Source organism: Anguilla anguilla, chromosome 17, assembly GCF_013347855.1.
Source record: "Anguilla anguilla isolate fAngAng1 chromosome 17, fAngAng1.pri, whole genome shotgun sequence".
Lineage (NCBI taxonomy): Eukaryota > Metazoa > Chordata > Actinopteri > Anguilliformes > Anguillidae > Anguilla > Anguilla anguilla.
Window position 1 is genome coordinate 11,235,336 of NC_049217.1, and position 27,695 is coordinate 11,263,030.

General features: G+C 43.9%; 1 protein-coding gene across 2 annotated transcripts in view; it reads left to right on the forward strand.

Annotated features, from left to right (window-relative positions):
* Window positions 1-27,695, forward strand: part of LOC118216704 (protein kinase C beta type) — an 85,141-nt gene that overhangs the window by 10,437 nt on the left and 47,009 nt on the right. For both annotated transcript variants that reach the window (XM_035398114.1, XM_035398115.1), the window contains exon 3: window positions 22,726-22,808. In XM_035398114.1, the coding sequence (XP_035254005.1) occupies window positions 22,726-22,808 (83 nt within the window). The remainder of the gene's footprint in view (window positions 1-22,725; window positions 22,809-27,695) is intronic.

The window sequence follows — 27,695 nt, forward strand, 5'->3', positions numbered from 1 at the left end:
GCTACAATTGCTTTTGTGGTGGAAATTCATTGTATTTTCAAGTGAATCACACTTGTTTTTTTAGATATGAGATGTCATGCCATAAGATAGGATAATGAGGATTATCGTTCGCCTTAAAATGACATAAACACACCTGTGCTTGACAGTTAAGATCAGAGGTGTAATGCCAGCCAGTGGATCTGTGCCTGCAGTGTCCGGTGAGTTTGGAGGTGATTGGTGTGAGGTGTGTGGTGACTCTCGATGGGATTCTGGTTAGCATAGCATCCCCAGAGGAAGGTTGTGGTGGTGCCTGGAAATCTACTCGCCTGTTGCCACGGCGACGTAAAGCGCGGCTGATCTTGCCGGTGATTTTCCTTATGACGTACCGTAAGAGGGGTTAAAAAGACCTGGTGTTTCAAACAGCTTTAAAATTGTGTTCACATTTAGAAACTGTGAACAATCAAGTACATTTAAGTAGACCGTATTGTCTGCATGTTTTTTTAAATTTTCATAGGAGTGGGTGGTATGGGGGATGTATGCCGTGGCATGTGGAGTCCCTGCAGGGCAATGATTGGGCCAGAATGCTGACACTTTTGTCCAGGCCAGAGCAAGCGAGCCAAGCACTATGGGGTATAATCGGCCCACGGCAGTATCGTTTCTCTGAAAAAAGCCAGAGAGAGAAGAAAACCACAGAAACGCGCGCACGCACGCACACACACACACACACACACACACACACACACACACAGGTGTACACACATACGCTCACACTCATCTACACAGATGTAGAAACACATACACACACACACACACACACACACACACACACACAGGTGTACACACATACGCTCACACTCATCTACACAGATGTAGAAACACATACACACACGTGTATACACACACACACACACACACACACACACACAGGTGTACACACATACGCTCACACTCATCTACACAGATGTAGAAAAACACATACACACACACACACACAGATTCAGATCTTGGGAATGGAAGGGGTGCAGGCTGCATAGTTGTGTGTGTTCTCTTCATGGCCTGCAGTGCTTTTGTAACTGGGCCTGAGAAAGGCAATGCAGAACTCCTGGGCTGAACACTACTCAGCCTCCGCTTCCGCCTGTGTGCGAGGCTGCTGCTGTCCCTGGTCCTGAAGCAGGGAGCCGGGAACATGCTGCGGCTGTGTTTGGGCGGTCTCTGTCATTTCAACGCGAGTCTCGCATGCTCTGCACACGGCTGAGAGCAGATCCTTTAGACTCACCAGATACTCTGCTCTCGCGTTCCTTCCGTCCGCTACGGGATTCACCAAGCACACCAAACACTCCCACACAGCCACCGCCAGAGAGCCGAGCTCCAGAGCCGCTCACACAGCTGTACAGCCCACGCTTCCATCGCTTTCCCTGCTTTTCTGTGTGCCACTCTTCCTTCAGATGGAGGAGTCTCTTCCTTTGTGGTCTTCAGAACTCCTGAGATGGAGAGTTAGGGTTGGGTCCCTTTGAAAGCAGTGGTTTTGAATGGTCTTTCTATTAGAACATCAGTTTGACTTGGAGGTTCGCTGAAGTCAGTCGCTCTGCGTGCGAAACACAGATGTTTCCCATGCAGCTGGTTTGTTTGAAGACAAAAGAGGAACTGAGTGATTTGGGCAGAGCCCAAACAGTCACGTTAAACTCAATTCTTACTGGCCACAATTGTTTTTGTAATGCAGGAAAGTTGTATGATAAGTCCTTTTGGTAATTAAACAATTTCCTTTAGCCTTAATGAGAATTTCAGTTTTATTTTTATTTTTTTTATTTTTTACATTTTCCCTAAACTGTCAACTAAAAATCGCAAAGGTCTTTATATTGTAATGATTATTTTTTAATAATTAAAATAAAGCGTATCAAATGCAGGTCAAAAAGGTTGCAAATTTCCTTTCTGAAATGACAGAAACCCATGGAAATGCAACCTGCACTGCTTGTAGGGTTTTGTTGTTGTCTCAGTATTAATTGGTTCGGTGTTGAACTGTGACTGCATCAGTGGTGACTGTGACTGGCAGCTGCGCGGAGTGGCACATAAACGGCAGTGACAACCAAGGAGGAAGGGTTTCTGTTGCCAGGATATTTTTTAAAAAGACAGCCGTTCAGTCCGGAGAGACTGACCTATCAGGCGCACTCTTGTGGTGGTGTGTTTGTGAGGAGATTTTAACCTGAGAAGGGAGTGGCAGATCATCAGCTGAATTTGTCTGCAAGGCGTGGTGAGGTGGTGGGGGAGGGGGGAGAGGGAGAGGAGCTGGGGGATGTTATTTTAGGGGGTCTTGACATTTGATGTCTGAGAACCCCTGGTCTCATGTCACATTATCATTGTCTGTAAGGTGCAGAGACAGGTATTACTGTAATAATTTATAGTATGTTCAATCTCTATGGCGCTTTCACTTGTAATATGAAGCTTACTGGTATACTTAAGCCAAATATGTAGGATTGCTTTAAGCCTGAAATTATAATATATGTATGTATGTATTATGGATTATGGATATTGTGTTAAGTACCTGTCTCTGTTGGTAGAGATTCTTGAAAAGACATTGGGTATAGAAATTCTCTCTCTCTCTCTCTCTCACACACACACACACACACACACACACACTCCCACTCCATCTTTGTCTAGCTCTTTCTCTTCAGCTCTCTTACATGTCATCTCTCTGTTTCTCTCTGCCTGTGCTCCTTTTGTTTCTTGTCTAGTCTCTCTCTCTCTCTCTCTCACACACATACACACACACACACACACTCTCCCACTCCTTCTCTGTCTCACTCTTTCTCTTCAGCTGTTGCATGCGTCATCTCTCAGCATCTCTGCCTCCTCTCTGTATCTCTCTGCTTTTTTCTTGTCTGGTCTTTTTCTCTCTCTCCCCCCCCCCCTTTCTCTTTCTCCCCCTCTCCCTCCATTTGTGTGCAAGCCTGTCATCTACTAATTGTGGCTTGATAATGCGTGAGACAGAGAGCATTGTGGGTACCGAAGCTTGAGCACAATGCAGCGGTTCTCCTCTCTTGTTTGGTGCTTACCGCTTCCTCAGCGTCTGTCACTCTGCGGAACATGATTGTGCTGCCAGTGGGGGAGGGGGTCGCTAACGGCTAACGGCAGATAGCTCAAGTGCAGGAAGAATCTCAAACTCAGGGAAGCCGTTTGGTTGGACTTAGCCGGCATCGGTTAATCAGCCTCAAAGAGGCTGTCTGCTCATCTCATTCACTCACTGGGTTGAAGCTTCTGATGCAGGCTCAGTTTGCTCCCAAGGAATTAAAAACAGAATGATTTCAGTTTACAAAAAATCTAAATATAATTGTGTGAATAGTGATAGATGGGTAAAACAGTGATGACTGTTCAGACAGCTGAAGGTGCTCCCCACCACAGGAATATGGAGGGGGTGGGGGTGGGGGTGTGGACAGGCCAACCCATCCCCACCTCAACCCTCTCCAGCCCCCCTCACCTCTGGCGTCAAAGCTATGTCAGCTGCCCTGACAATGTTATTCCCAATCTGTGGGGGGGGGGGGCGGCGGTGTGGGCTGTGTTCACAGGTACGCAGGTGAAAATGCAGTCCCCAGAGGAGTCACGGCACCTGCCTCTGCTGAGAAATATTTTGAATTAATGTTCCCAGTTTACAGTCCGGAAATGACATCTCTCTGCATCATTATCCATTCCCTTGGTAGAGGCTCCCATTTAGGGAAGTCTGTGCAGCTGCTGCTGCTTTTCTGCACCCTGCCGCTGGCCGAGCTGCGCAGTCGCTCTGCAGGAATACTTCAGCGCACTCGCAGCTGACGCAGGTGTACTGGGGCTCTGCGGTCAGGCTGAGGGGGCGCTGCCCTCCCTCGGTGATGCTGCAGTTTGTCCAGTTGCGCCCTGTGTGTGTAATACATTAAGCGCCGAGTAGCAACCAGCAGACCTGGCTTTCTAGCACTAGGGTTAGAGAGCCCTGTAGTGAGGCCCTGTTTAAATATGTTTGGCCACTGTGACTGGCATGCAGTTAGTAACTGTCATACGTACGTTGTGTTTTTCTCATATATGAATATATCCTGTTATGTGCTGTCAACAAATGCATGTTGAGAATTATTTTTGGTTGTTAGAGTTCCAGGCTGTCGGGTGTGTCACTGCATAAAGGACTGGTTCTTTTGCTGGGTGGCCCACACAGTCTGGGAGGCCAGAATGCATGCATGGTCTTTCTTTTTTTAAATACAAGCTGATTTGATTGTACCTGAGGGATGCAGGGGCAGGTCTGAGCTAATTCAGGCTCAGCAGAACCATTTGTGCCGATCTCTGGGAGAGAAGAGCAGCGGGGGTCAAGCGTCTCCTGAGGCAGTTAGCCTGCTTCTTAATGGAAACAGCGGTATTACAGAGCGGCCAATGAAGAGACACCTGAGCGTGTCTGGTTTGGCTCTGAGGGTGGCTGAACCAATCACACGTCACTTGACACATTACATCCATCTTTATTTTAAAAGTAAGGGAATATATACTGAAGGTTGTTTTCCATAATAATAATAATAATATAATAATAATAATAATAATTATTATTATTACTACTATTAATATAAAATGTATGCATATAGTATACAATATATTTATATTTCAGTCATTTCTAAATATATCACATTTCCATTTCACTTTATCGCATGATACATTTTTAATTTTAGAGTAGGTGTGTGGAATTGCAGTTGGTTTTTTAAAAATTAATTTAAGTGACTGTTCTAATCCTGGCACACCATTTATAAAAATATGTCTTGTGAAACCCATGAAAGGGAGGTGAGCATGTATTTAGCCATTAGGCGTTTTTGTAAGGGTCCTGATATAGATGAATCATGAAGGATTATTGATCTTTTATCTGCGATGTGTTCTCTTAGCATCGCCTCAGCGCATTGTAGTGTCACCTCAGGATAATGTGGGGTTCTCCCAAGACCCCCCCCCCCCCCCAACAATGCAGATATATTTTGCTTTGATATCACAGTACATTTGGGAATTAGTGAATCGGGGCATCTGTTTCTATGCTGGAAGTTGATATTGATATTGCGATGTGACGGCAGAAGTGGGAATTGTCTGCGTGATCTTTTTTCAGAAGTTAGATCACACACACGCTTGCACTTTCACAGTGGTCTCTGGTTATGACAGACTGTCATGTGGTGTACCGAGTAGCCAGTCCGGCATGCTGATATGGATTTCTGTCGGCTTGTGTAAGTGCTGTTCTCTGCTGCCTCCGTGCCAGTGTTCAGTACTTTTCTATCCTTAGCAAAGCTGTGTGACATAACGATAAAAGCCAGCATTGCTTATCTTTTCAGCCTTGATTAAAATATTAAAATATAATTTTGGTTCAGTGGGTTGTTTATACAGCCCTAGTTTATTACTCCATAAAGGTAAAAGTAATAGTCAGTGGCATTTTCTTGCAAACCTCCCCGCCTAGTTGAACTGAACGGTTGCATATGACAGTAATTTTAGGGAAATACTGATTTAAGCTGACCTTAGACTAGCTGTCTTTGAAGAGGAATGGAAACTTAGCCAAAATATTTTAATGTAGAGCAGCTGTGTAAAATGCTCTTGATAATTCCAAATACATTCTATTAATGTTTAATAACTTGAAGAGAAATAGTTCTTTTTTAGTTATTCTGCCATTCAAATATACTTCTTATGCTCTGTCTTTCAGGCTTGTTTTTCAATGACATGGATACAAGTGATGTGTGCGTTTGTGTTTTTGAGAATGTGTGTGTGTGTGTCTGTGTACATATCTGTTCGTATTCGTGTCTGCTTATGCATGTATGTGTGTATATAGATTTGTGTATGTGCAAATGATATGTGTGAAGGGATGTGTATACATGCATGTGTGTGCATGTATTTTCCCTGTCTTGCTCTTTGCTCTCAGACTGGTCTTGGCAAGTACAATACCTCACACAGACTGTATTTTCTCAGTGATCTGTCCTTGGCAACGGTCTCTAGGGACACACAGATGCGGTGCATTGGCAGGACCCTGCTTGACCCTGGGACTGACAGCTGATGGGTATTGGCCCATAAAGAATATGGATCTGATCCTTTCAGATGAATCAATGCTAATGCAGACGCCCTTCTCCAGCCTTCAGCCTAATTGGACTGACTGCTTTTTGTCAGTGCTCACATGTATTTAAACCTCACATCGAAGGATTTTGAATGATAAATCTTGTGTGTGGGTGAGCCCGTGTGTCTGTGAATGGATGAATGTGAGTACGTGTTTGCGTGTGCAATCTTCTTAAACAGGCTCTTCTTTTCCCTCAGATTCAAATTTGTCTCTGTACTTGTGCGTGTGGTTATTTCTTTCATGCACTGTTGTCAGTCCTCTTCGGCTCAATTGTTTAACACTCAGAATGCATGTAATGTGTGTTTGGCTGGTTAACAAGTTGATTAGAATGTGAACATTGCCCACTGGGAAGAGCTGGGAAGCGGCACTGTACTAACCAGGGGCCTCGTTTACAGAACTGTTCTTGGATTTAAACCTCGACGTAATCTTAAGATTATTTCCCAAGTGCTCACATTCGCTTTGGGAAAATAACTGGGACATAAAAAGTTTGTTGTTTTAATGTGGCGTGCCTGCGTCTTGCACACCTGTGATAAATACATCTCAAATTAGCTTAATGTTGAACTCTCGTGAATGTTCTTTAGCCTACTATTAGCCTGTCTTATGAATGCAGCCAATAATGGCCATTTTCCTCGAAGTGAGGTTGCATTTCAACATCTCTTGTGCTGTTCATGCCTAAAACTCATTATCAATGAAATGTTACTCTTAAAACGCAACCCTCAAACATGCAGTACCGCCACATAACCAGCAGGTAATTCAAAAGACATGTACTGTGGGCTCCAGGGCTTGCAATAGGAATGTCAATCTCAATGTGACGACTCTGATTAAATAAAGGTTTAAATAAAGGTGAAAATTAATTAACTTATGTCTAGTATAAAATTCACGTTGAGATACGATCATATCCATGTCGAAGTGGGATTTTATCAAGAGCTATTTTGTCATGGTTTTCTGTGTGAGCCACTATTTTAGATGTAAACTGATTATAATTGATAATTGATTTCATAAAGGAAGCCCCAGATATTCAGCTCTGTAGTCTTAACACTGGAAGTTCTGTCTCCAGCATTGCTGAAGCACAAGATGAGTGAGTGTGCATGTATGTGCACATATTTTTGAGTACGCATGATGAGTGTGTGTATGTGCACGTATGTATGTGGGCATTTGCGTGTGCGTGCACATATGTTTGTGCGTGTTTACGTGCACGTGGTCCTCACTGCTGTGAATTCAAACGGTTGTAAGTATTTCCCCTGTAATGTGACAAAGGTGTAAGGACAGGAGCGTTTCCCGAGAGACGGGCTGTTGATGTGTTTATTGTGTAGGGCCATCACTCTTTTCATTTGAAGTGTTAATGAGGATGTATTGTGTAAAGCCTCTCTGGTTGGTGTGGGAATTGTTCGGAGGTAATTGTGTTTGTAGTGCTCTCAAAAATGACATTAACCCTTTGGGGTTTCCACCTAGTTGCTACGCAATCGGACATGGAGTCCTGGATCCGGAGGCATCATTTGGGGGGAAATTTTGATGGGGCAGGAGTTGCTCTGGCACTGGTAAGTGCTCAAGATGTACTCGGTTGTTCCGAAGGAGTAGGCTTTAAGATATTGCACTCCTGTAGTACTGTGTAGCCAATAGGGTGTAAAGTAATCGCTGGCTCTCCTGTTGTAATGTGTGGACTGTAGGGTGTGAACTAATCACTGGCTTTTCTGTAGTACAATGTGATTTGTAGGCTGTAAAATAGTCACTGGCTCTCCTGTAGTACAGTGTGCCCTGTTGAGTGTAAAACAGTCAATGGCTCTCGTGTAGTACAGTGTGGCCTTTTGGGTGTGAAATAGTCACTGGTCATGTGGAGTGTGTGGCTACAGAAGGTGCAGAAGTGATGTGAGTATAATCAGTCTTTCTAAAACCCTGAGCACATGCTACTAGATTCATTATTGGCAAAAAAAATATGAATGTAAAACTCAATGTCAGATCTATATATGGCTGAGCGTGGGATCTTAAGAACATATTTCCATGCATGCTTTTGTAGGCCCCACGCACAGCCATACACAGATTATCTACACGTTTTGCACTCGACATTGTTGTGAAATATAACAGCAGGAGAATAAAAATAAACAGTGTGTACGAACGTGGCCCCTGTGGATCACACAAAAAATGCAAATGCTTCACCTCCTGTAAGTCATTAAATGCCTAAATAGTTTGTTGTAAATATAATTGAGAAGATTTGAGTCTCACCCGAATAGGGGCTGGTAATGATGCTAACCACACTGACGGGAAAGAGAGGAGCTGCATCATTAATGTGACCGCGAAGCCCTCTGGCGCTCAGACCGGTGTGTGTGTGTGTGTGTGTGTATGGCTATATATGTGTGTGCGTGTGTATGTGTGTATATATGAAGACAAGTGAGCCAGTATCTTTGGCAGCCATAAATGCCTGAACCATAACACCCCCACCACCATGTTCTTGGCAGCTCCTTTTGGGCTCCTCACTTTGCTCTCATCTTGGTCTCATCTGTCCACAAGACCTTTTTCCTGAACTCTGCAGGCTCTTTTAGGCACTTCTTAGCTAACTGTATCCTGGATATCCTGTTTTTGCTAGAGACTAGTGGTTTGCATCTTGCAGTGTAGCCTCTGTAGTTCTGTTCATGAAGTCTGTGAACAGTAGTCAACACCTGCCTCCTGAAGAGTGTTTCTGATCTATCAGACAGGTGTTTGGGGCTTTTTCTTCATTATAGTGAGAATTCTTTGGTCAACTGTAGAGGCCTTCCTTGCCCTACCTGGCCCATTGCAACTACTGAGCTCACTAGTGCTCTCTTTCTACTTAATGATGTTCCAAACAGTTGATTTTGGTAAGCCTATGGTCTGGCCTATGTCTTTGACTGTTTTTTTCTTACAGTATTTCTCTGACTCATAATGGTTTCCTTGACTTTCATTGGCACAACTCTACAAATAATAGACTCCAAAGGCGATCAAAAGCCTAGAATCAAGAATAGCCACTGAAAGCTCTGTTATACCTGTACTAAGGAAGCAATTGAACACACCAGATTAATCAGAAACACCTGTGAAGGCACTTGTCCCAAACATTATGGTGCCCTTAAATGGGGAGCATGTATGAAAAGTACTGTAATCTGTACAGTACAGAATGCAGAGCCAAATCGAGAAAAAATATTCCTTTGTCCCCAACATATGTATTTATATACATATATATATATATATATATATCCACTCACATACCTGCATGTACACGTACATACACTTATATATTTAGTATTTATATTATTTTGGATTTTATTACATTTATTCATAGATTTATGTATATAAGAACAACAATGTTAATTAAATCCATATCCATTAAAAAAAAAAAAATTTGGCATACAAAATAATTTGGTATATAATTTAGCCTATAAATCTAGCTGCATATGTCCCAATTCCCAGCCTAATTTGGAATATCCAATAAACAGTTTGTAGCGGCGTTCCTGAGCGATCCCCGCTGCTGCGGGGATTGGAGCGAAGACAGCCGCCGTTCTCCGAAGCGCGCGGTGTCACCAGCCTGCTCCTGTTCGTTTGGAGGAGGCAGCTTTAGCACGCGGCCGGCGGGAGTCCGAACGCTCAGCGGCGGTCATCGGTCGACCGAACCCTCCCGTAACCAGGGTGAGGCGGTCGCCGGTCGTGTGTGAGGCCCCACTGCCCGCGCCCGAATGAGCCGCTCGGCACCCCAAAAAACCGTGTTCCGCGTATCGCGAAATAAGCGGTTATATAATTATGGAGATTTAGGCCGAGGAATGTAATTCACGAAGGGAGGCTGCGCATGTGTAGGGTATCTAGTGTTTAATTTAATGCAGATCGCTCGTTCCCCGAGCACACTTGATCCAATCAGGAAAATGAGATTACACTCTTCGGGTTGCGTGGGTGTTGCAGTTAACTCAGCTGTTAATGTGTTCAACCTACTTTTTCCCGCAGTGTGGTTTCAGCTACTTTAAAAAAAAAAAAGAAAAAAAAAAGTAAGAATCGTTTAAATCAGCGCACGGCATTGATAGCTTTGCCACGAACGCTGCGTTTGATGGAGCTGAAACTGAGGTAGCTAGTCTGGGCTCTGTTTTCGTTTAATTTTCTGTACCGGTTTATTTTCAGTTGTTGGTGTGCACCATTTAAGTGTTAAACGTTAGGGGTGCGAACGATGGGCATTACAACAATTTCCACTTTTTTAGTACAAAGTGCTGATCCTTAATTGCATTGTGGGGAATTATTTGACTCTTATATGACTTGTGTCTTGTTTCCCAGACTGCGATCTGTAAAACGATTAACTGACGTTGAGCTATGAAGGTAGTACTGCAGTGCGTGCGGTTGTGCTTTTATAAATTTAACGACTCATCTCTCTTCCCTCTTTCTCTCCATCTTTCCTCCTGTGTGCCTCCCCCTCTTTTTCTCCCTCTCCGTCTCACCTCTAGCAGTTGGATTCGGATGTGTTTTTTTTTGGCATGGCTGCGCATTGCGAACCGTTTCCAAAGAGAATAGGTAGAGCGGAACGACTGCGCAGTGAAAACACCTCACCCTCCTCTCTCTCTCTCTCTCCCCTGTCTCTCAGCTCGCCTACCTCTTTCTACCTCTTAGCGTTCCTTCCATCCATTTTCTTTCTTACTGCATCCCTCCCTCCCTCTCCCACCCTTCTGTGCTTTATTGGCATGGCCTTTTGTGTTTCTGTATTCTGCGAGCAAATTATATAAATATAAAAAAAATATTTTAAAATATGACAAACATGCAGTAATATCTCAAACACTCCTCTCCCTACCCTTTTCTCTCTTCCTGACAGTGACAATAAGGTGTGTTATGTGTGTGTGTGAGTGACAGTAAGGTGTGGTATGTATGTATGTGTGTGTGAGTGACAGTAAAGAGTGGTATGCATGTGTGCATTTATGTGCTTGGGACTGAGCGGGCTAGGGTACATGTGAGGGTGTGTATGAGGGATGCTGGTGTTTTGGGGGGAGTTGAGGCTATAGTGGGGGTGGACAGGGGAGGGGCACTGATACGGGCGTGTCCCTGTCCACGCTGGCTGACATGACTGGCACAGCCGCGCACTCCATACAGCACCACTGCCACTATTTAGAGCCCCCCGCTCTCTCAGTGGGACTCCAGACTGCACTGGCTATTAAATTCATTTTTCCTGTGCATCTGTTGACATAGCCAGTTAATTGTTTTCGACTGTCGGTGTTTAGTTTAGAAGTGGAAATACTGTCGAAATAACCTACAGGCCAGGGAAGCGGCTCGCATGCATCGAAAAGGCTCTCCTGAATGTTCCCATGAGCTTATGTGGGGGGGTGGGGGTGTTCTGGGAATGTGCGAAGTGGGGTGATGGGAATTCTGGAATTTTGAAGTACTCCTCGGCTACCGGCTAGCGTCCTTTGTGAGAGTGGCGGACTGTGGGCCTGTGAGAGGCAAGCCGTTGGGTGGGGGGGGGGGGGGGGGGAACGGCGCTTAGGACGACTTTGAAATCGAAATACTGTGAGTGACTCAGCCAACCCCCCCTCCCCATCCCCCCGTCCCCTGGAGTCGCTCAGACCCCACCGCCGGCTCACTGATATTTATACTTTTCTGCGTGGGCTGCCTGCCCTGGCTTACGCAACTTTTTATGACGAGAGTTAAAGGGACAAAAGGTGAAATTTGAATGTTTTGGAGAGCCGCTGGATCCGTCAGGGGCCTCCCTGATATAAAAGAGTCCAGCTCCAGCGCTGCAGCACTCTCTCTCTCTCTCTCTCTTTGTCTCCCTCTTTCTCTCTCATTTTTGTTAGCTGCCATTAACTGTTTGCTATTCTGTGATGGGCAAAAAAACGCTCTCTCCACTTTTAGCACCAAAGATTTTTTAAACTCTCCAGATCATCCGTATTTCTGGTCAGAATAGTCTGTGTTGTTAACGTCTTTGTACAGTTAAATGCGTAATATTTCCAATTTGATGCTTCTGAAAAAATTCATTTTGAAATTTGACAAAGTACTCTAGTGTGACTGGATGTTCTGTACAATAATGTAACTCCTCAAACTCCAGTTACCAACTGGAAGTTACACAGGAGTTGAATATCTGGTGAGTCTAAATGCTTTTCCTGTGAAAAGCATTGTGCAGCCCACTGCTACAATATTTGCTTGTTTAACAAGGGGTGACATAGCTCAGGAGGTAAGACCGATTGTCTGGCAGTCGGAGGGTTGCCGGTTCAAACCCCGCCCTGGGCGTGTCGAAGTGTCCTTGAGCAAGACACCTAACCCCTAACCCCTAACTGCTCTGGTGAATGAGAGGCATCAATTGTAAAGGGCTTTGGATAAAAGCGCTATATAAATGCAGTCCATTTACCATTTACCATTTAACAAAGTGGTGATTTGCCTTGGGAACAGTGGACTTCAAACCAGAAGGTTGTCTATTCAAACCCTGGGGAGTGAATAGAAGACTGACATGCCCTCAAACACGGTGCTTAGCCAGGAACTGCTTCAGTAAATATCTTGTCTGAAGGGATGCTAAGTAGACGCTGGTGCGCGTACGTCACCGTGGCTACGAAGACATGATAAATGAACGTTACACACCGCGTGTTCCTGTGAGATGTGGCTCTACATCATCTGCAGGTGGGGTCCCTGCATTCTGAACAGGACTTCAGTGACAGTAAACAAGGCATTATGTAAAGATGCTAATTGCATTTTTCAGTAAAACAAACACTCATTGTCTAAAGGGTGGAAGTGTTTGTCTGTTGAAGTGGTGCAGGTTAGCGAGCGTGTGTGTGCAGTTGTATGTGTGTGCAGTGAGTGTGCGCGCGTTCATGAGTGCAAGCCTGTGAGTGTGAATGAGTGTGCACGCGTTCATGAGTGTAAGCCAGTGTGTGCGTATGTGTGTGTGAATGAGTGTGCACGCCTTCATGAGTGTAAGCCAGTGTGTGCGTATGTGTGTGTGAATGAGTGTGCACGCATTCATGAGTGTAAGCCAGTGTGTGCGTATGTGAGTGTGAATGAGTGTGCACGCATTCATGAGTGTAAGCCAGTGTGTGCGTATGTGTGTGTGAATGAGCGTGCGCGCGTTCATGAGTGTAAGCCTGTGTGTGCGTATGTGTGTGTGCAGTGAGTGTGCGCGTGTTCATGAGTGCAAGCCTGTGTGTGTGAGTGAGCGTGCACGCGTTCATGAGTGCAAGCCAGTGTGTGTGAATGAGCGTGCACGCGTTCATGAGTGCAAGCCAGTGTGTGCATATGCGTGCATTCGAGACTGCAGTCGCACTAGCAGTCGCGTGTTTCTGGAAGGATTGATATTGTGGAGCAGCGCACTCAGATGGCTCCCAGGGTGACGGTTTCCGGGCGGCCGTGTGGAGATGTGCAGATCGTACCTTATGAGAGCCCTCTACTCACGCCTGGACACAGCCAATTAAACACTTTCATTTCCCTTCTACGCATCTCATTACGATCGCGGCGAATGTGCCATCACCGAGCGCTTGCATGCTCCTGGTTTTTTTTATACACCAATTTTTATCCCAGATTTTTTTTTATTTTTTACTCCTAGTTTGGAATACCCAAATGAATTTGTTAGACCCATCTCAGTGCTGCGGAACCAGCCCTGGAGAGAGCTGACAAGCGTGCATTCTTTTAAAAAATATGCTTCCTAAAATGAGGACAGTTGCAGTGATGGATTAACCAACGTGAACAGAAATTGAATGGAATATGTTCAGAGGTATATCGTAATTTGCACCAAATAGTCTGACATTTTCAAATGTATAGATTTCTTATACATTATATAGTGTATTACCCTATTTACTCATTGTATGGTTCATGTTTATGAGGATGAATAAGAATCATTATATTATGAAGAATCACCACATTAAATTAAGAAACTTTCATTTTCATAATGATATGTTGCATACATCTATTTTATACTATACTATACAATGTTTTATTGTATACTATATTATACCATGTTTTTTTATTGAAATTGAGAGTTTTGGCTAAAACACCAGAATCTCCTTTTCAGTCCATGCTTTAAACTGTAGGGCTGAGTATTGTGCTTAAATCTCAGAGCTCGGGGTGGCTGGAGGAGGGAGAGGAAGAGGAAGTGTGAGGGCTTGGTGTTTTTGGATAAAAGTGAGTTCAGCGTTGTACATGTCCCAGAGCATTTATACAGGCGTGAACCCTGGCCACACTTCACACAAACATTACTGTACATCTGTCTCCACTGCCTCTTCACATCTTCTGCGGCCATAGATTTATATAATATTTATATAAATATTTGTGTGTGTGTGTGTGTGTGTGTGTGTGCTGTAATCTCTTATCTCTTACTAGGTATTGTAATCCTCATTATGAGTCATCTGGCAGGGATAGATAAGCCCAGTTTGCATTAATCTGAAGTCCAGCTGTACTTGATTACACTGTTTTTATTTGCCTGTTGTACTGTACAGTAGGCCTCCTGTCATCACTACAACATTACCTCATATTTATTTTTTTTGCAGATCCCCTAGTCTGGAGAAACACAGAACTTAAATTGATATAAATTTATTTATTTATTTATTTATTTATTTATTTATTTATTTATTTATTTATTTATTTATTTATTTATTTCCGGGTGCATATTTTATTGAGAAAATTGTGTTCAATATCCTGCTCAAGGATACAGTTACAGCTGAAATGTATTAATTTGGCAAATGCTTTCAGCCAAAGCGAATTAGAGAAGGCGCTTGTAGCATGGGAACGGAAACAGCAACAGAGCTAGTGATGAGAAGTCACAGTCGAATCGGTCCCACTGTCAGTATGTGTACCACAGGGCTTCCACATGTTCTTATGCAATGGTACTGTAGTGCCCCACCTGGCAACCTCTGCTTACCTGTGCGCCTTTGTCCTGCGATATCACTTTTTGTATCGGTGTGAATCCCAGATCGGCCCACCTGATAAGAGTTCATATTGTGCGGTTCAAGTGTAACATTTTAAAACCCTTTGTTCCCCCCGTTCCTATTCATTCCTAATTTCAGTTGCCCGTATTCACCTCACAATTACAGGTTAGTGTTATGCTGCATTGGTAGTGTTAATGCAGGATTCTGCAGAAGAAAAGCCAAAATACAGGGGAAAAATGCACTGCGTTTTATAAATGTGTTTTTTATTTTTATTTCAATGACCCAGAATTGAACCACAACAAAATAATTGCTTGCCTTTCCTTGAGCCAATCATCTTTGGATGTCTGACATTTGTGTTGTTTATTGATCATAATTAGGGATCTCCCGATCCAGGTTTTTTGTCTCCCACTCTGATCCGAGTACAGTAACATTCAGCATTCAATTTAAAAAAAAAAAAAAAAAAAAAAATTTTTTGCAAGATTTTTTAAAATCCATGCTTCTAGGTTTGTAATTAAACTGAAAAATATGATTCTAGGTGCTATAATTCTAAGACTGGGTGACATACCACATCTACGATAATCGAATGGTTTTAAACGTAATAACAATCAATGCTGCCATATGGCGTATTTGCTTTGTTTCGTATTTTGTTCTTTAATCATACCTTGGCGCTGTCTCCTTGTTTTTTCACAAACTTCTCTGCATGTTGTTTGCACAGTCATGTAATTTAAAAACAAATGCTTCATTCAAACCAGACAATTCACCTTAGGTTTGCCTCACAAAGTCAGTATGCCTCAGAAATGTAATATTGGTAATATTGCATGGACCAGTATTATCTAAATTAGATAACTGACAGACTGTAACCTGTCCATATCCATAGCATTCGTTGTTTGTAAAGGTAGTTTTTCAGTACCTTTGTCTAGTTGTTGAATATTTGTGGTAACGTAAATCTATTAATTCTAATCTGGTTGTGAGTTGTACATGTTGTGAATTTGGTGATTTAATTAACTGATATCAGTGATAATAATGAACAAATTAAATCAAGTAAAAATATTTTACATGTTGGATAAGGGAAGAGTTTTAGCTGTTGATGCACTTGTGTTCGGTGTTGAGAGTGCCTTTAACATTAAATGAGGGTGTCAGCTGTATATTGACTGAAATATTTTACTTAATCCTTTTACTGAATATGTGTGAGATTGTGCTAGAGAGAGTGTGTACATGCACATATGTGCACCCAAGTGTGTGGGTGTGAATAATCAGGTCAGTCTTTTTTTAGCCGAATACAGTATTGAAAACCCTGTTTCCTAAATGTAGTGGATTCACTTGATAGTACAGGTATGTGCTTTAAACAGGCAGTGACTGGAACTCTGTATTCCATGCAAAATAAATATAAATGTAATATTGAAATATGCCGGCCTTAAATAAGTAAGTACATTTTGTTTTTGTTGTCACCTCAGCCTTTGAGCCTGCCACCCTAAAGTCTGCATGTGCAAGCATAAACACGGCCATGTTTGATGATGAGAGGGGGGCTGTTTGGCCCCCCTCACCTTGTAATTTTACCCATTGTCTAGAGAGCATCCAGCACGGCATCAAGCCTGGTCTTGAACGCGCCGAGGGTCTCTGGCTCGTCTGTGTGACCTGGCACAGCTGCTCCACGTATTAACAGTTCCCCAGCATCTTCCTGTCATCACATTTATCATTAACTCATTTCCACCTGTGACTTGCTCTCCAGACAGATCTCAGATTGAAATAACCTGCGGCGAATAATCCATTTTGTGAATCCCTTTTTAAGATTGAAAAAAAAAAAAAACTGGGGATGTTGGGTGGCTCAACCGAGTAAAACAGTGTGTGTGCCGCACTTCACGGGTTAGTATTGAATCCTGACTGTGCCAGTGCCGAATGTGGCTGGTTACGTGCCATGGCTGCTCATGACTGGCATCATCCAGGGAGGGTGGGATTTTGGCTGTTTTCATTTCCCTCCTCTTATCACGTAAGAGCAGCTCTTCTGGTCGGTCAGGTGCCTGCAGTCTGCCTGCACCAGCTGTATTTCAAGTGCTCTCCTCTGAAACACACTGCCTGCATTGGCCAGCTAGAGGACTGCAGAGAAAAGTTCTGGCTGGAAGGATGTAAATGATTTTATACACATAGCTGCAGTGCCCACATGCGCTCATGGGAAATGAAGTTCACAGAAAATAGGTTGCTGGATACTTTTTTTTATTGAATTCACTCATGCACTGCACTGCACTTCAGTGCCGTTCTACACCCCTTCCCATAACGATATACTGGAGAAACCACTGGCCTTTCTTTAACCACTTCGCATGGATGCCAAATCTGGCCAGTCCTCGCCCTTTTAAGTAGTGTTCTAATTAAGGCTTTATAACTGCAGTTGTGAGCATCACAGAGATTTGGAAAATGGCTTAAATGAAACAACAGACTTGTACCATTTACAATACTACCTTAACTGATTATAATCATAATTTAGGTTGTTAAATAAAGTGCCATGATTGCAATTATCTTGGTGAAAATGCAAAAATGAAGTTGTTCTCCTTCAGTTTTAAATGAAATACTGAGAGATAATGTATATTTAACAAGTAAAACTATACATGTCCTGGATCATAAAATTCTTGACCACAAGTGTGCAAAATTTGAGGGTAAATTGTGCGTTGGGTTTTGCGTGTGGCTGTTGTAAGTACCTACCCCCACTTTCTATTTGCGTGTTTATTTCTCTTGTTTCTTATTTCTTGTGCAAGACAATAAAGTTGAGTCTGGAAAGGAACATCTTTACCTATAAAACCAATGGAAAGATTGTATATTTATTCCATATTTAATCACAGATATTGATAGCAGAATGACATTTTATAATTACACAAGAATTCCACTTGTTTTTCACTATTCAGTGAGCAGAATTTTTCACGACTGTATTGGGCTACCTTCCGGCTATTGTCGGCTTTATCTTGTTACAATGACACAATATGACATTTTGGTGGTGAAAGACTATTTTTATGAACTCCCAGATAGATGCTATTGTCCAGTGTGTCATGATTTGGGGGTATAGTTGCAGATGAGACTGCAGGTAGGGAGTGCTTGTTAAATGGATGAACTACACAACAATGTTGGCACTTAGAAACTCTGTATTTGGTGTAGCTGTAGTGTACCATCTTCTAATAAAGCTAGAACACTGAGTTTGTTGTTTCCGCTCATAGTTTGGTTGCAGGAGCACTCATTGTCTGGGTTGAGCAATCTCGGGATGGTTGCATCCTAACCACTAGGGGACTTGCATAAAAGGGTTAGTTGACCTTGCTAAGCCTTTCCTTAACAAACCTCATTAAGCTTGTTCCTTAATTGACCTCATTAAGCATTGCTGTGCAGAGCTGGCTGAATGATGAGGGTGTTTGTCCTTGAAAACGGAGAGGCCTGTTCCTCACAGAGAACATGCAAGGTGAACTCCCACCGTTCTTTCCTCTTTTTTTCGACTTTCTCTAGTCTGGTTGTTTGTTACATTGGGCTTCAAAAATGGATTCCTGCCCCTCAGCTGGTTTCTGTGATCTGTAAATATCCTTTTTTTTTTTTGTTGCTGCCAGGAAATGGCTGCATTGACTCTTTGTATGCCAGTTAAGTAGCTTTTTGACCAAACAGCCATTAAAACTGCGTAATGGGATCTCATCTCCTTCATATCACTTCCTCTGATTATGACTGCTGTGATGTAACAAGGATTTTATTAGCATCTGCCCTCAATTATGAGCACACAATCCTGCGTGTGTATGCGTATGTAAATGTGCGTGCGCTTGCGAGATAATGTTAATGTGTGCATGCATGTGCTTTGACACACACACACGAAACACACACACGCGTGTGTGTGTGTGTGTGTGCGCCCATGTGTGTGTATTTGTGCATTTGACTTGCTGTCCGTCGGTCATTTGAGAGAGATTTAGAAAGGCCATACATTTTGCTGTCAGAAGCGGAACATTTTTTCTGCGGTAATTGAATTTGCGCTACAGTGTCCGGGTGACTCATGGCGCTCCATTATCGCGCTGTCTGTCTCCCCGCGGCCGGCTTCTCCACGCTGCCGGGCTGTTGAACTGCATTTATATTTAATTTCCTGGTTAATAATGAAACCCAAATTCTGTCTCTTATGATGGCCTTTTAAACCGGCTTCTCTTGGATCTTTATGGCCGCTGTAGACGCGCCAGGAGGACCTGCGCCGGGGCTTTGGTGCTGCTCGCACCGCTCAGCTCCGTTTTAAGGTTCCCGTCAGATCCCCGGTTTTAGAGGTGCTTACGTGAGGTCACGTCGTTTGACGAGTTTCATCTTTTTTTCCGTTTACTTGATCGTAATTGCTCTTGCCTGAGCTTTAAACCGTGCTCCGGTTTGGCACCTGAAGATATAAAAGAGCAATATGATACAAACACAGAGTAACAGTAAAATCCAAGGGAAAGGGTCCTACTGGGCATAGCTCCAACTTTAAATCGACCATATAGGGGATGCTAATTGGCAACTGTAATTAGTAGAAATGTTAAATATTTTAACTAGTTAGTCAAGCTGCAGGCACATACATAACTGACCAGGAGCCACACGCTGGCTATACTTGACTATAGCAGTATGTCTCCCTTAACACTGCCATAACATAAATGGAGCACAGCCATAACACAGTTATAGCACAGCTATGACACAGTTATAGCACAGCTATAAAGGCATGACTATGTGACACGGTCCATGCAGGTGCTGACTCAACTTGGGAATGTGCAAATTCCCCATCTGACCAGGGGTTGGCTGGTCAGAAGGTGGCTATACTCTGCTGTAGCAGTGTCTCCCTGAAGTCCACGGGCCTCAGTTGTAAAATGTTTGTACGCACGGACTTGATCCGTAATTCAACAGATTTGGTCTTACATGAAAGCCACGCAAACAGAGATTTATATCATTTCAAACTGACCTGAAAATGTTTGTTTGCGTATGCAAACTCCTGAGGACGCATACCGACTTCTGCTTGTGGCTGTGCTGCAGTACTGCTGGTTCAACACTTCTTTTCAGACGTGAGGATATTTTGCCGATCCCTTCAGGCTGTTAGTCCATGCACGTGTCAGGTTTAGTTTTGTGATGAGCTCTGTGAGACGCAATATTCTCATCGTGGGCTGTTAACTAGGTTATCGCAGCCAGACATCGCAGTCACCACTAATATTTTCATATGAATTTGTCCCTAGACTAACGGGTATGCTTGTGAGACTCGACATTTGACTACGTGAGACTCGGTGGTCCAGCAATGTGACTCACCCAAAGCTAAAATGAAACTTCCAGAACATGATAAAATGAATCTTATATCATGTTACGATGGTTTCACAGGGAATATTTGGGGGAATTCACTGGGTGGAGTTGATAAGCTCATTCATGTGCACACAGTTTTAGGGTGATTTCTGATTTTTAAACGCATCATGCATATGGGCATTTTATATATTGTTATTGGAACGTTTTGGGAAATGATACACTCACATTTAGGATGAATTCCAAAATGATTTTATAAATGAGGCCCCTGGACATTTGACAGGTTTTTTTGTGGTTTCCTTTCGATCGTCAGCCGATGCAGGCCTTGAAAACAGGCATTGATTGAGCCGATCAATGCCTTCAGTGCATCACTTCTGAAGAACACTGAAACCCGACAGACATTACAGCCCTGCAGGACTGGAGCCGGACGCCCTGGCCACGAGCTCCTCCTGTGGGTGATTAGGTGCATACAGCATCAGCACACAATGAGCACCCTCTTCCGCACACACTCACTCGTGCACGCATTCACAGTGCACGCAAACACGTGCACACACGCCCACACACTCCCTCATTTACACGTACACAACTTGGAAATTACAATTTGAACAATCAAAATAATGCATATCAGAATGAATGGGGAGTACAGATCTCTCCCTGCTCCCTTTAGTAGGGTAGAGATGGGTAAAAAAAAAGGGCGGCAGTGTAGTATAATGGGTAAGGAACTTGTCCTGTAACCTAAAGGTCACCGATGCAGGTTAAGTACCTTGTATACAGTATATCCAGCTGTATAATTTTTAAAAAGTTGTGTAAGTCTGCTAAATGCCTGTAATGTAATATAATGTGATGTAAAAAGGAGCAGAGATGTAGATTATGTGTCGCAGTGGTTCCCAGCCCTATTCCTGGAAGTCTGTTGTCTTGTCGGTTTTCATTTCAGCCCTAATTTGGTACATCCGATTCTACTAATTAGAAGCCCAATGTGACCTCTAGCTGTTGAATGTGGTGTGCTAGGTTTGATCTCCAGGAACAGGGATGGGAGCCACTGATGTTTCAGGAACACTAGCCCTGTGTGCTGGATGTGACAGCCTGCTCTTATACACTAGCTGTAGATCACAGCCTCTGTGTCAGTGCTATGGGGAGAGGGGTCCCAGGGCCTGGTTACTGTATGGTGACCCCTGACAGTGGAGGTGCTCCATTGCTCTGACTGCAGTCCGAAAGTAACTGGGTACAATTTAGTCAGGAAAATGGCGTGCATTGTTGGGCTGAGCGGCCTGTTCTCGTCATTGTGTTGTGTTATGCCATGACAGTGATCATCCTGGTGCCGAACACAGCAGTCCAGTCTAGCTCCCGGCCACCTCCTCGGGAGGCCAGGTAGTTAACCGACCAGGTTAGCTCTGGGAAAAGGCGCTTGTGCTAACAATAGATCACGGTCTCGCTAACAATAGATCACTAACAATGGATCACAGTCTTGCTAACAATAGATCGAACTCTGGCTCGCTAACAATAGCTCTAATTGCCTTTTTTAATTCTCTGCTATAGAGCACCCCCCCTCCCATTGTGATAAATCGATGTGAAATCAAAAGGGAGACCAGACATTTGGCATGTGCACATTTTGCCAAGAATACTCTACGAGGCTGGCGGCGTGGTGCCCCTCGATCGCAGTCAGTTGTAAACGAAAGTGAACGCTTTTTGCAGAATCCACGCAGGCAACAATATGCTTAGGGCAAAACGAGGCTAAAGCCACCCAGGGTGCTTATGGTGTTCTTCACTCACCGTCTCGGAGAAGATTCTGGAAAGGACAGTTGGACCAGTTTGCCCTGACTCCACTTGCCTGGAATACAAATTAGCATCCAAAAAAACACTCGTTCTGCCAAAAATCTTCTGAGAATTAGAACTTTAATATCCCCAGTAACAAAATTGGCAATGTGGTAATGGCTTAAAAGTAAATAAATGATAGGATAATTAAATATTCTTAGAGTTGTTCTCATATAAATTCACCAGAACAGGTTCTGTAAATTCCCAGGGTGTAGGCCACATGTAAATAATCTTCGTTTCCATCACTGGGGTTCTGTCAAACAGGTCTCTGCGTCTCCTTCCTGATTCTGTGTGTTTGTGTTGTATCCAGCTCTTTCAGTGTCTGAATATTCCTAACCCCTGAATGTGTGTGGTGTGTGGTGTGTGGTGTGTGGTGTGTGGTGTGTGTGTGTGTGTGTGTGTGTGTGTGTGTGTGTGTGTGTGTGTGTGTGTGTGTGTGTGTGTGTGTGTGTGTGTGTGTGTGTGTGTGTGTGTGTGCGTGTGTGTGCGTGTGTGTGCGCGTGTATGCGCGTGTATGTGTGTGTGTATGTGTGTGTGTGTGTATGTGTGTGTGAGTGTGTGTGTCCGTGTGTGTGTGTGTGTGTGTGTGTGTGTGCGTGTGTGTGCGTGTGTGTGCGTGTGTGTGTGCGTGTGTGTGTGCGTGTGTGTGTGCGTGTGTGTGTGCGTGCGTGCGTGCGTGCGTGCATGTGTGCGTGTGTGCGTGTTTGTGCTGTAGATGTATGTCAGTGGTAGAGTCTATCTCCTGCCATGCTCTGACCATACGCTGCTCCTCTCTGTTTGCAGTGTGCTGCTTTGTGGTGCACAAGCGCTGCCATGAATTCGTCACCTTCTCCTGTCCCGGCGCGGACAAGGGGCCTGCATCCGATGTGAGTAAAACACCACCCCCCAAGTGTGTGTGTGTGTGTGTGTGTGTGTATACAGGTAAGCTGCTGATCACTTTGCACCTGGGGCGTCATAGATGTCCTCATACAATAGACATCTAGGTGACACAGATAACCACATAACCTAGATACCCAGACAGCATAGATGCCTAGATACCATGGCCCTAGATGCCCTTAAATGCTCTGTGACTCAAATCTGGTTTGTTGTACGTACTGCATGGTCTGTGTTGAGAGCAGCGCAGGCCCCTGTGCCGGTTCTCCGTGGTTGCGAGTGCTTTGGGAGGCTCCGTAGCGAGCGTCTGCCGTTAGGACGCGGAGCACACCGCCGTCCCCTAGCTGCGCCACCTCATACCCCTCACCTTCTACCCGGTGGCTGGCAGGGTCCCAGACAGGATTTGGGAAAGGCGTGCCAACACCTGCGAAGGCTTGGAACCGGTCCACCGTTCTGCTGAGCACACGGGCAGTAATAATAACCTTTAAATAAGCGTTGTGCTGTGGCTGTTAATGCTGAATTGCAGCTGTGCTTTAACAATGCTATAGCTGTACTACTGCTATGTTACAGCTTTAATATGGCTGTGTTATGACTGTGTTATAGCTGTGCTTTTCTATATTAATGAGAGTGGACAGTTTGCCCTTTTTTGACTTTACTCAGACTGTGCGAAAGCAGAGAGGGTTTCATACTGTATAGAGAGGGACTCACAGTACAGGAAGTGCCATGGCTCTCAGTCAAACTGCTGGTCAGATGGGGAATTTGCATATAGGCTGAGAGTCAGCACCTCCATGGACCGTGTCACACAGTTTTGCATTTTGAGCTGTGCAATGACTGTGTTATGGCTGTGCTCCGGCTAAGTTATGACTGTTATGGCTGTGTTTAACGTATTACAGCTGTGGTTAAATCTGTGTTAGAACCCTGGGTGACATGGTGAAAACATCATATCATATTTTTGACATTATTGATGGTATGACAGTATTTTGAAGGTATTTGGTTTTCCAATACAATTTACACAATAATTGAAATATACTGTAACTGTAGAAAAATAAAGATCAATAATAATGAAGTTAAAAATTTCACTATGACAATTCACTTCATGTTGCAAATTCTTTGTCATGCTGTTGCAATGTGCAATTTTTAATATTCATTGGATGAAACAATTAAATACCATTGGCAGCGGTATTGAAAAACTGCATACCATTGCGTGAATTCATATGGGTATACCTATAAATAAGGTATACCTCCCAGCCCTCATTAGAACTGATACAGCAGTGTTTTGGCTGTGTTGTGGGTGTGCTGTGGCTGTGTTAGGGCTGTGTTACGGCTGTGTTATGGCTGCTTGTGCTGGGTTATGTCTGTGCTATGGCTGTGTTATGGCTATGGTACGGCTGTGTTATGGTTATGTTAGGGCTATGTTATGGTTGTGTTACAGGGTTATGTCTGAACTATGGCTATGTTAGGGCTATGTTAAGGCTGTGTTACGGCTGTGTTGCAGCTGTCTTATGGCTGCTTGTGCTGGGTTATGTCTGTGCTGTGGCTATGTTAAGGCTGTGTTAAGGCTGTGTTAAGGCTGTGCTATGGCTATATTAGGGCTGTCTTACGGCTGTGTTATGGCTGTCTTATGGCTGCTTGTGCTGGGTTATGTCTGTGCCGTGGCTGCAGTACAGTCATCTGTCCGTGCTCTGATTCTGGGCCCCGTGCTCTTCTCTGCGTTCCTTCTCCCATATGTGCGCTCTGCATAATTTAGCGGCTTAGCGCCGGAGAGGCGAAACCAAAGCCGGTCAGGCCCGCGGCGGCCAGCGCGATGGGCGCGACCTTGTCAGGGGTGTTGCTATGGTAACGTGCACACACCTAGACACCCCATTTCCCCCCCAGGATTCTACATCAGCTGATGTGGTAGGACACGCCCACCAATCAGATGACTGGTTTACTTGTTTCAGCTGCGCTGGTGTTGAAATCTCAGTCTCGCCATCCCGTCATTGTTCTGCCCTGGACCAATCAGAGGCTGTTTTCCCCGTGTCTCTGTGAAATGCAGCCAGGCCGACCCGGAGTGGGCGTGTTGATCTAGGATCAGTTTTGTCTTTTAGCTCATAATGGCGTTATGAAGTTAGAATATGGACAGGGGAAACCTGATCCCAGGTGAGCTCCTAATCTGAAGTGATGAGGTTCAGCGGTTTGGGAGGCAGACTCAGACCAGGCGTAGCGGGTTTGACTACACACTCTGCTATTAATTTAGCACCCGCAGAGAAGGATTTTGAGCCAAACCGCCCCACAGGTGCCCAGCAGCATGAGCAGATAATGTGCTAAATGTTTGGACTTCTAGGTCCTGCGGATAAGGGAATCCACCAAAGAAAAGGATACTCAGGACAGGGGGTGTCAAACTCAGTTCCTGCTGGGATGCTAGCCTGCATTCTACTGAGCTGTTCCACTTGTTCCCCCTCATTGCTATCCGAATTAGCGTTTTATTAACGTAATCATCTGTGCATTCGGTCCCATGTGGTTTCCCCACATGCTGACATGAATCATATTTGCAGCAGATGGGACGAATGTACCATTAATATGAAACTTGTAATTTACCATAAAAACATTACAAAGAGAGTAATGGCGGTAAGAGAGGCCAGAGTCCTATTGATTTGCCTTAATTATGTTGTTAAAAGAAAGGAAATGCTGATTCCCTGACTCAGTAGACAAATATCATGAGAATAGCTTATTTATAATTCCCCTTCATGCAATGTTTGTAGCCCAAACTGCAACCAGTAAAACGAACGCGGACAATAGCTCAAAGAAACTTAAAATAAAATCAAAAAAATTCATTCAAATGAGCTTGTGATAGAACAACCAGCAATAAACAATAATCTATATACCAAATGAAACAGGTGTGGTCTTGGTTTCATTGTAAAGATGCTGATTTCACATCTGTGATTTGCTCTGGGAGGTAGTTGTACATTTTAGGACCCTAAACGCATTGAAGAAAGCCTCTCCTCCTTTCTTCTCCATTGGAGCGTAGAGAAGACCAGTTACTACAAATCTGAAGTTGAATTGCAGCTTATATTTTATGGTAGGTGGTTAGGCCTTGAAAAAAAAAAACTTTCCAGGGGAATTGTTAATGCTAGAGGAATGTTACTGACCGGTTGAGCGGACCATCTCCAATTTCCTCTGTGACTTCCGAGACATCCAGAATTATATCTCACCTGGCCCCCAGGAGAACAGAGGGCAGGACGCTAATATTTGAGAAAAATTATCGCTGTCATTTTTTTTTTCCGGGTGGCTCTGGTGACTGCAAAGATTGATGCTCAAATATCTCCTGTGTTATTCTACTCCACCCAAGCAAGTGTGGTGTCAGTATCCAAGCAAACTTTTCTGTTGAATCTCTGGAGAAATGTTCTGTGGGGTAGATCATTTATCATTGAGCATGAATACATAAGAAGGGCCTGACATAAAAAAAAAACAAAAAACTTTTATTTCACACATGAACTGCTCACATTCGCCCCAGGGAAGTTCTTGCGATTGCTGATTTAGGAGCGCGTTTAAATACTTTCCCAGGGTGGATTTTGGAATCGAACTCCTGCAGGACATATCTTAAATGAAGTATTAATTGATTTTCAGTGTGACCTATTAACAAAATAGTTCCCGCATAATTACCTCTTTGTGAGAAAAAGATGTTGAGACGATAGCCTCGTAGCTGTGAATAAAATGTTTGTTTTTATTTGTTCCTTAAAAAAACATTTTGGTAAAGGTTTTTGTTGACGTTATGACATTTCCACTGCCCAAGATGTTTCGCATGGGTCTATTGGTCCTGTGTTGTCCTTCAAACAGTTTTAAAGTTATAAAAAGGCATTTAGCTTCATATTGATTTTCTAATAAAGATGATGCTAGAGGTGTTAAAAAAAGAAAGCTTCTCTAATATGTTGTTCCTTCTGTTACTTTAAAATAAGGAGCTGTCTTATTAGGCATTGGCTGAAATGCTGAAATAAAAAACAAATTCACTTCTTATAAAACCCTCAACAAAAATACACATTGAAAATTAATCGTGTGTAATTCCGGCCCCGTGTCTACTTCCGCTAACCTGTTAAAGACTTTTTAGAAGCCCAGGAGGGGCCGGCGGGTTTTAATGAGGAGCCTAATCTTACGTGACACCCCGTTATTGAATTACGCCGTGGCCTCTGACTCCCCCGGTTACGGTCTCCGCCGCTGTAAGCCGCCGGGTTTTTTGTTTAAGGAGACGCGGCGGCGGCGGCAGCGGCGGTGGCGGCGCGTTAGAGGAGGAGCGGGGGTTTAAATATAGTCAATGTCACCGGCAGCCGAGCTGCCGCTCCACACCGCCGAACTTGAGAGGGGCTCGTTTAGGGCCGATTATAGAACTGGGCTAATTAGTCGGCCGCCGTGGGATTTCCACCCGTGCGATGCTTTTTCTTTTTTTTTTTACTTCTGACGGAGCCTACATTTAGCTGTACCCACGCCGGGCCGCCATTTTGCCACTTTAAACTGCGCTCCCCAGTTACAGGGAATGTACTGTGAGGTGGAAAAAAAGGAAAGAGGGTATCCGCAGCTTAACTCTTGACCTAACTTGACCCCTGACCTTTCCCAGATTCCCTGTAAGAGTCGGTACTGACCGCTATGGAAAAAAGTTCAATCACAATGAGGGTCATCCTGTTAAGAGGGTGATGTTATGGCTGAATTTATGGACTATTCTCTGTAAGTGGAAATATTTTTCACAGCACAACCTGAGAAGTGTTCCTGAACCCAAGGACGTTTCTAACCTCTTTTGTCAGAAGCTTCCCACTATAGGGCCTGGTGGTTTCCATGATGCAGAGAACGTGTACATAATTGCAGAACTCTGTAATTAACACAGAATCTGGCAAATCTGGAAGATAGTGTGT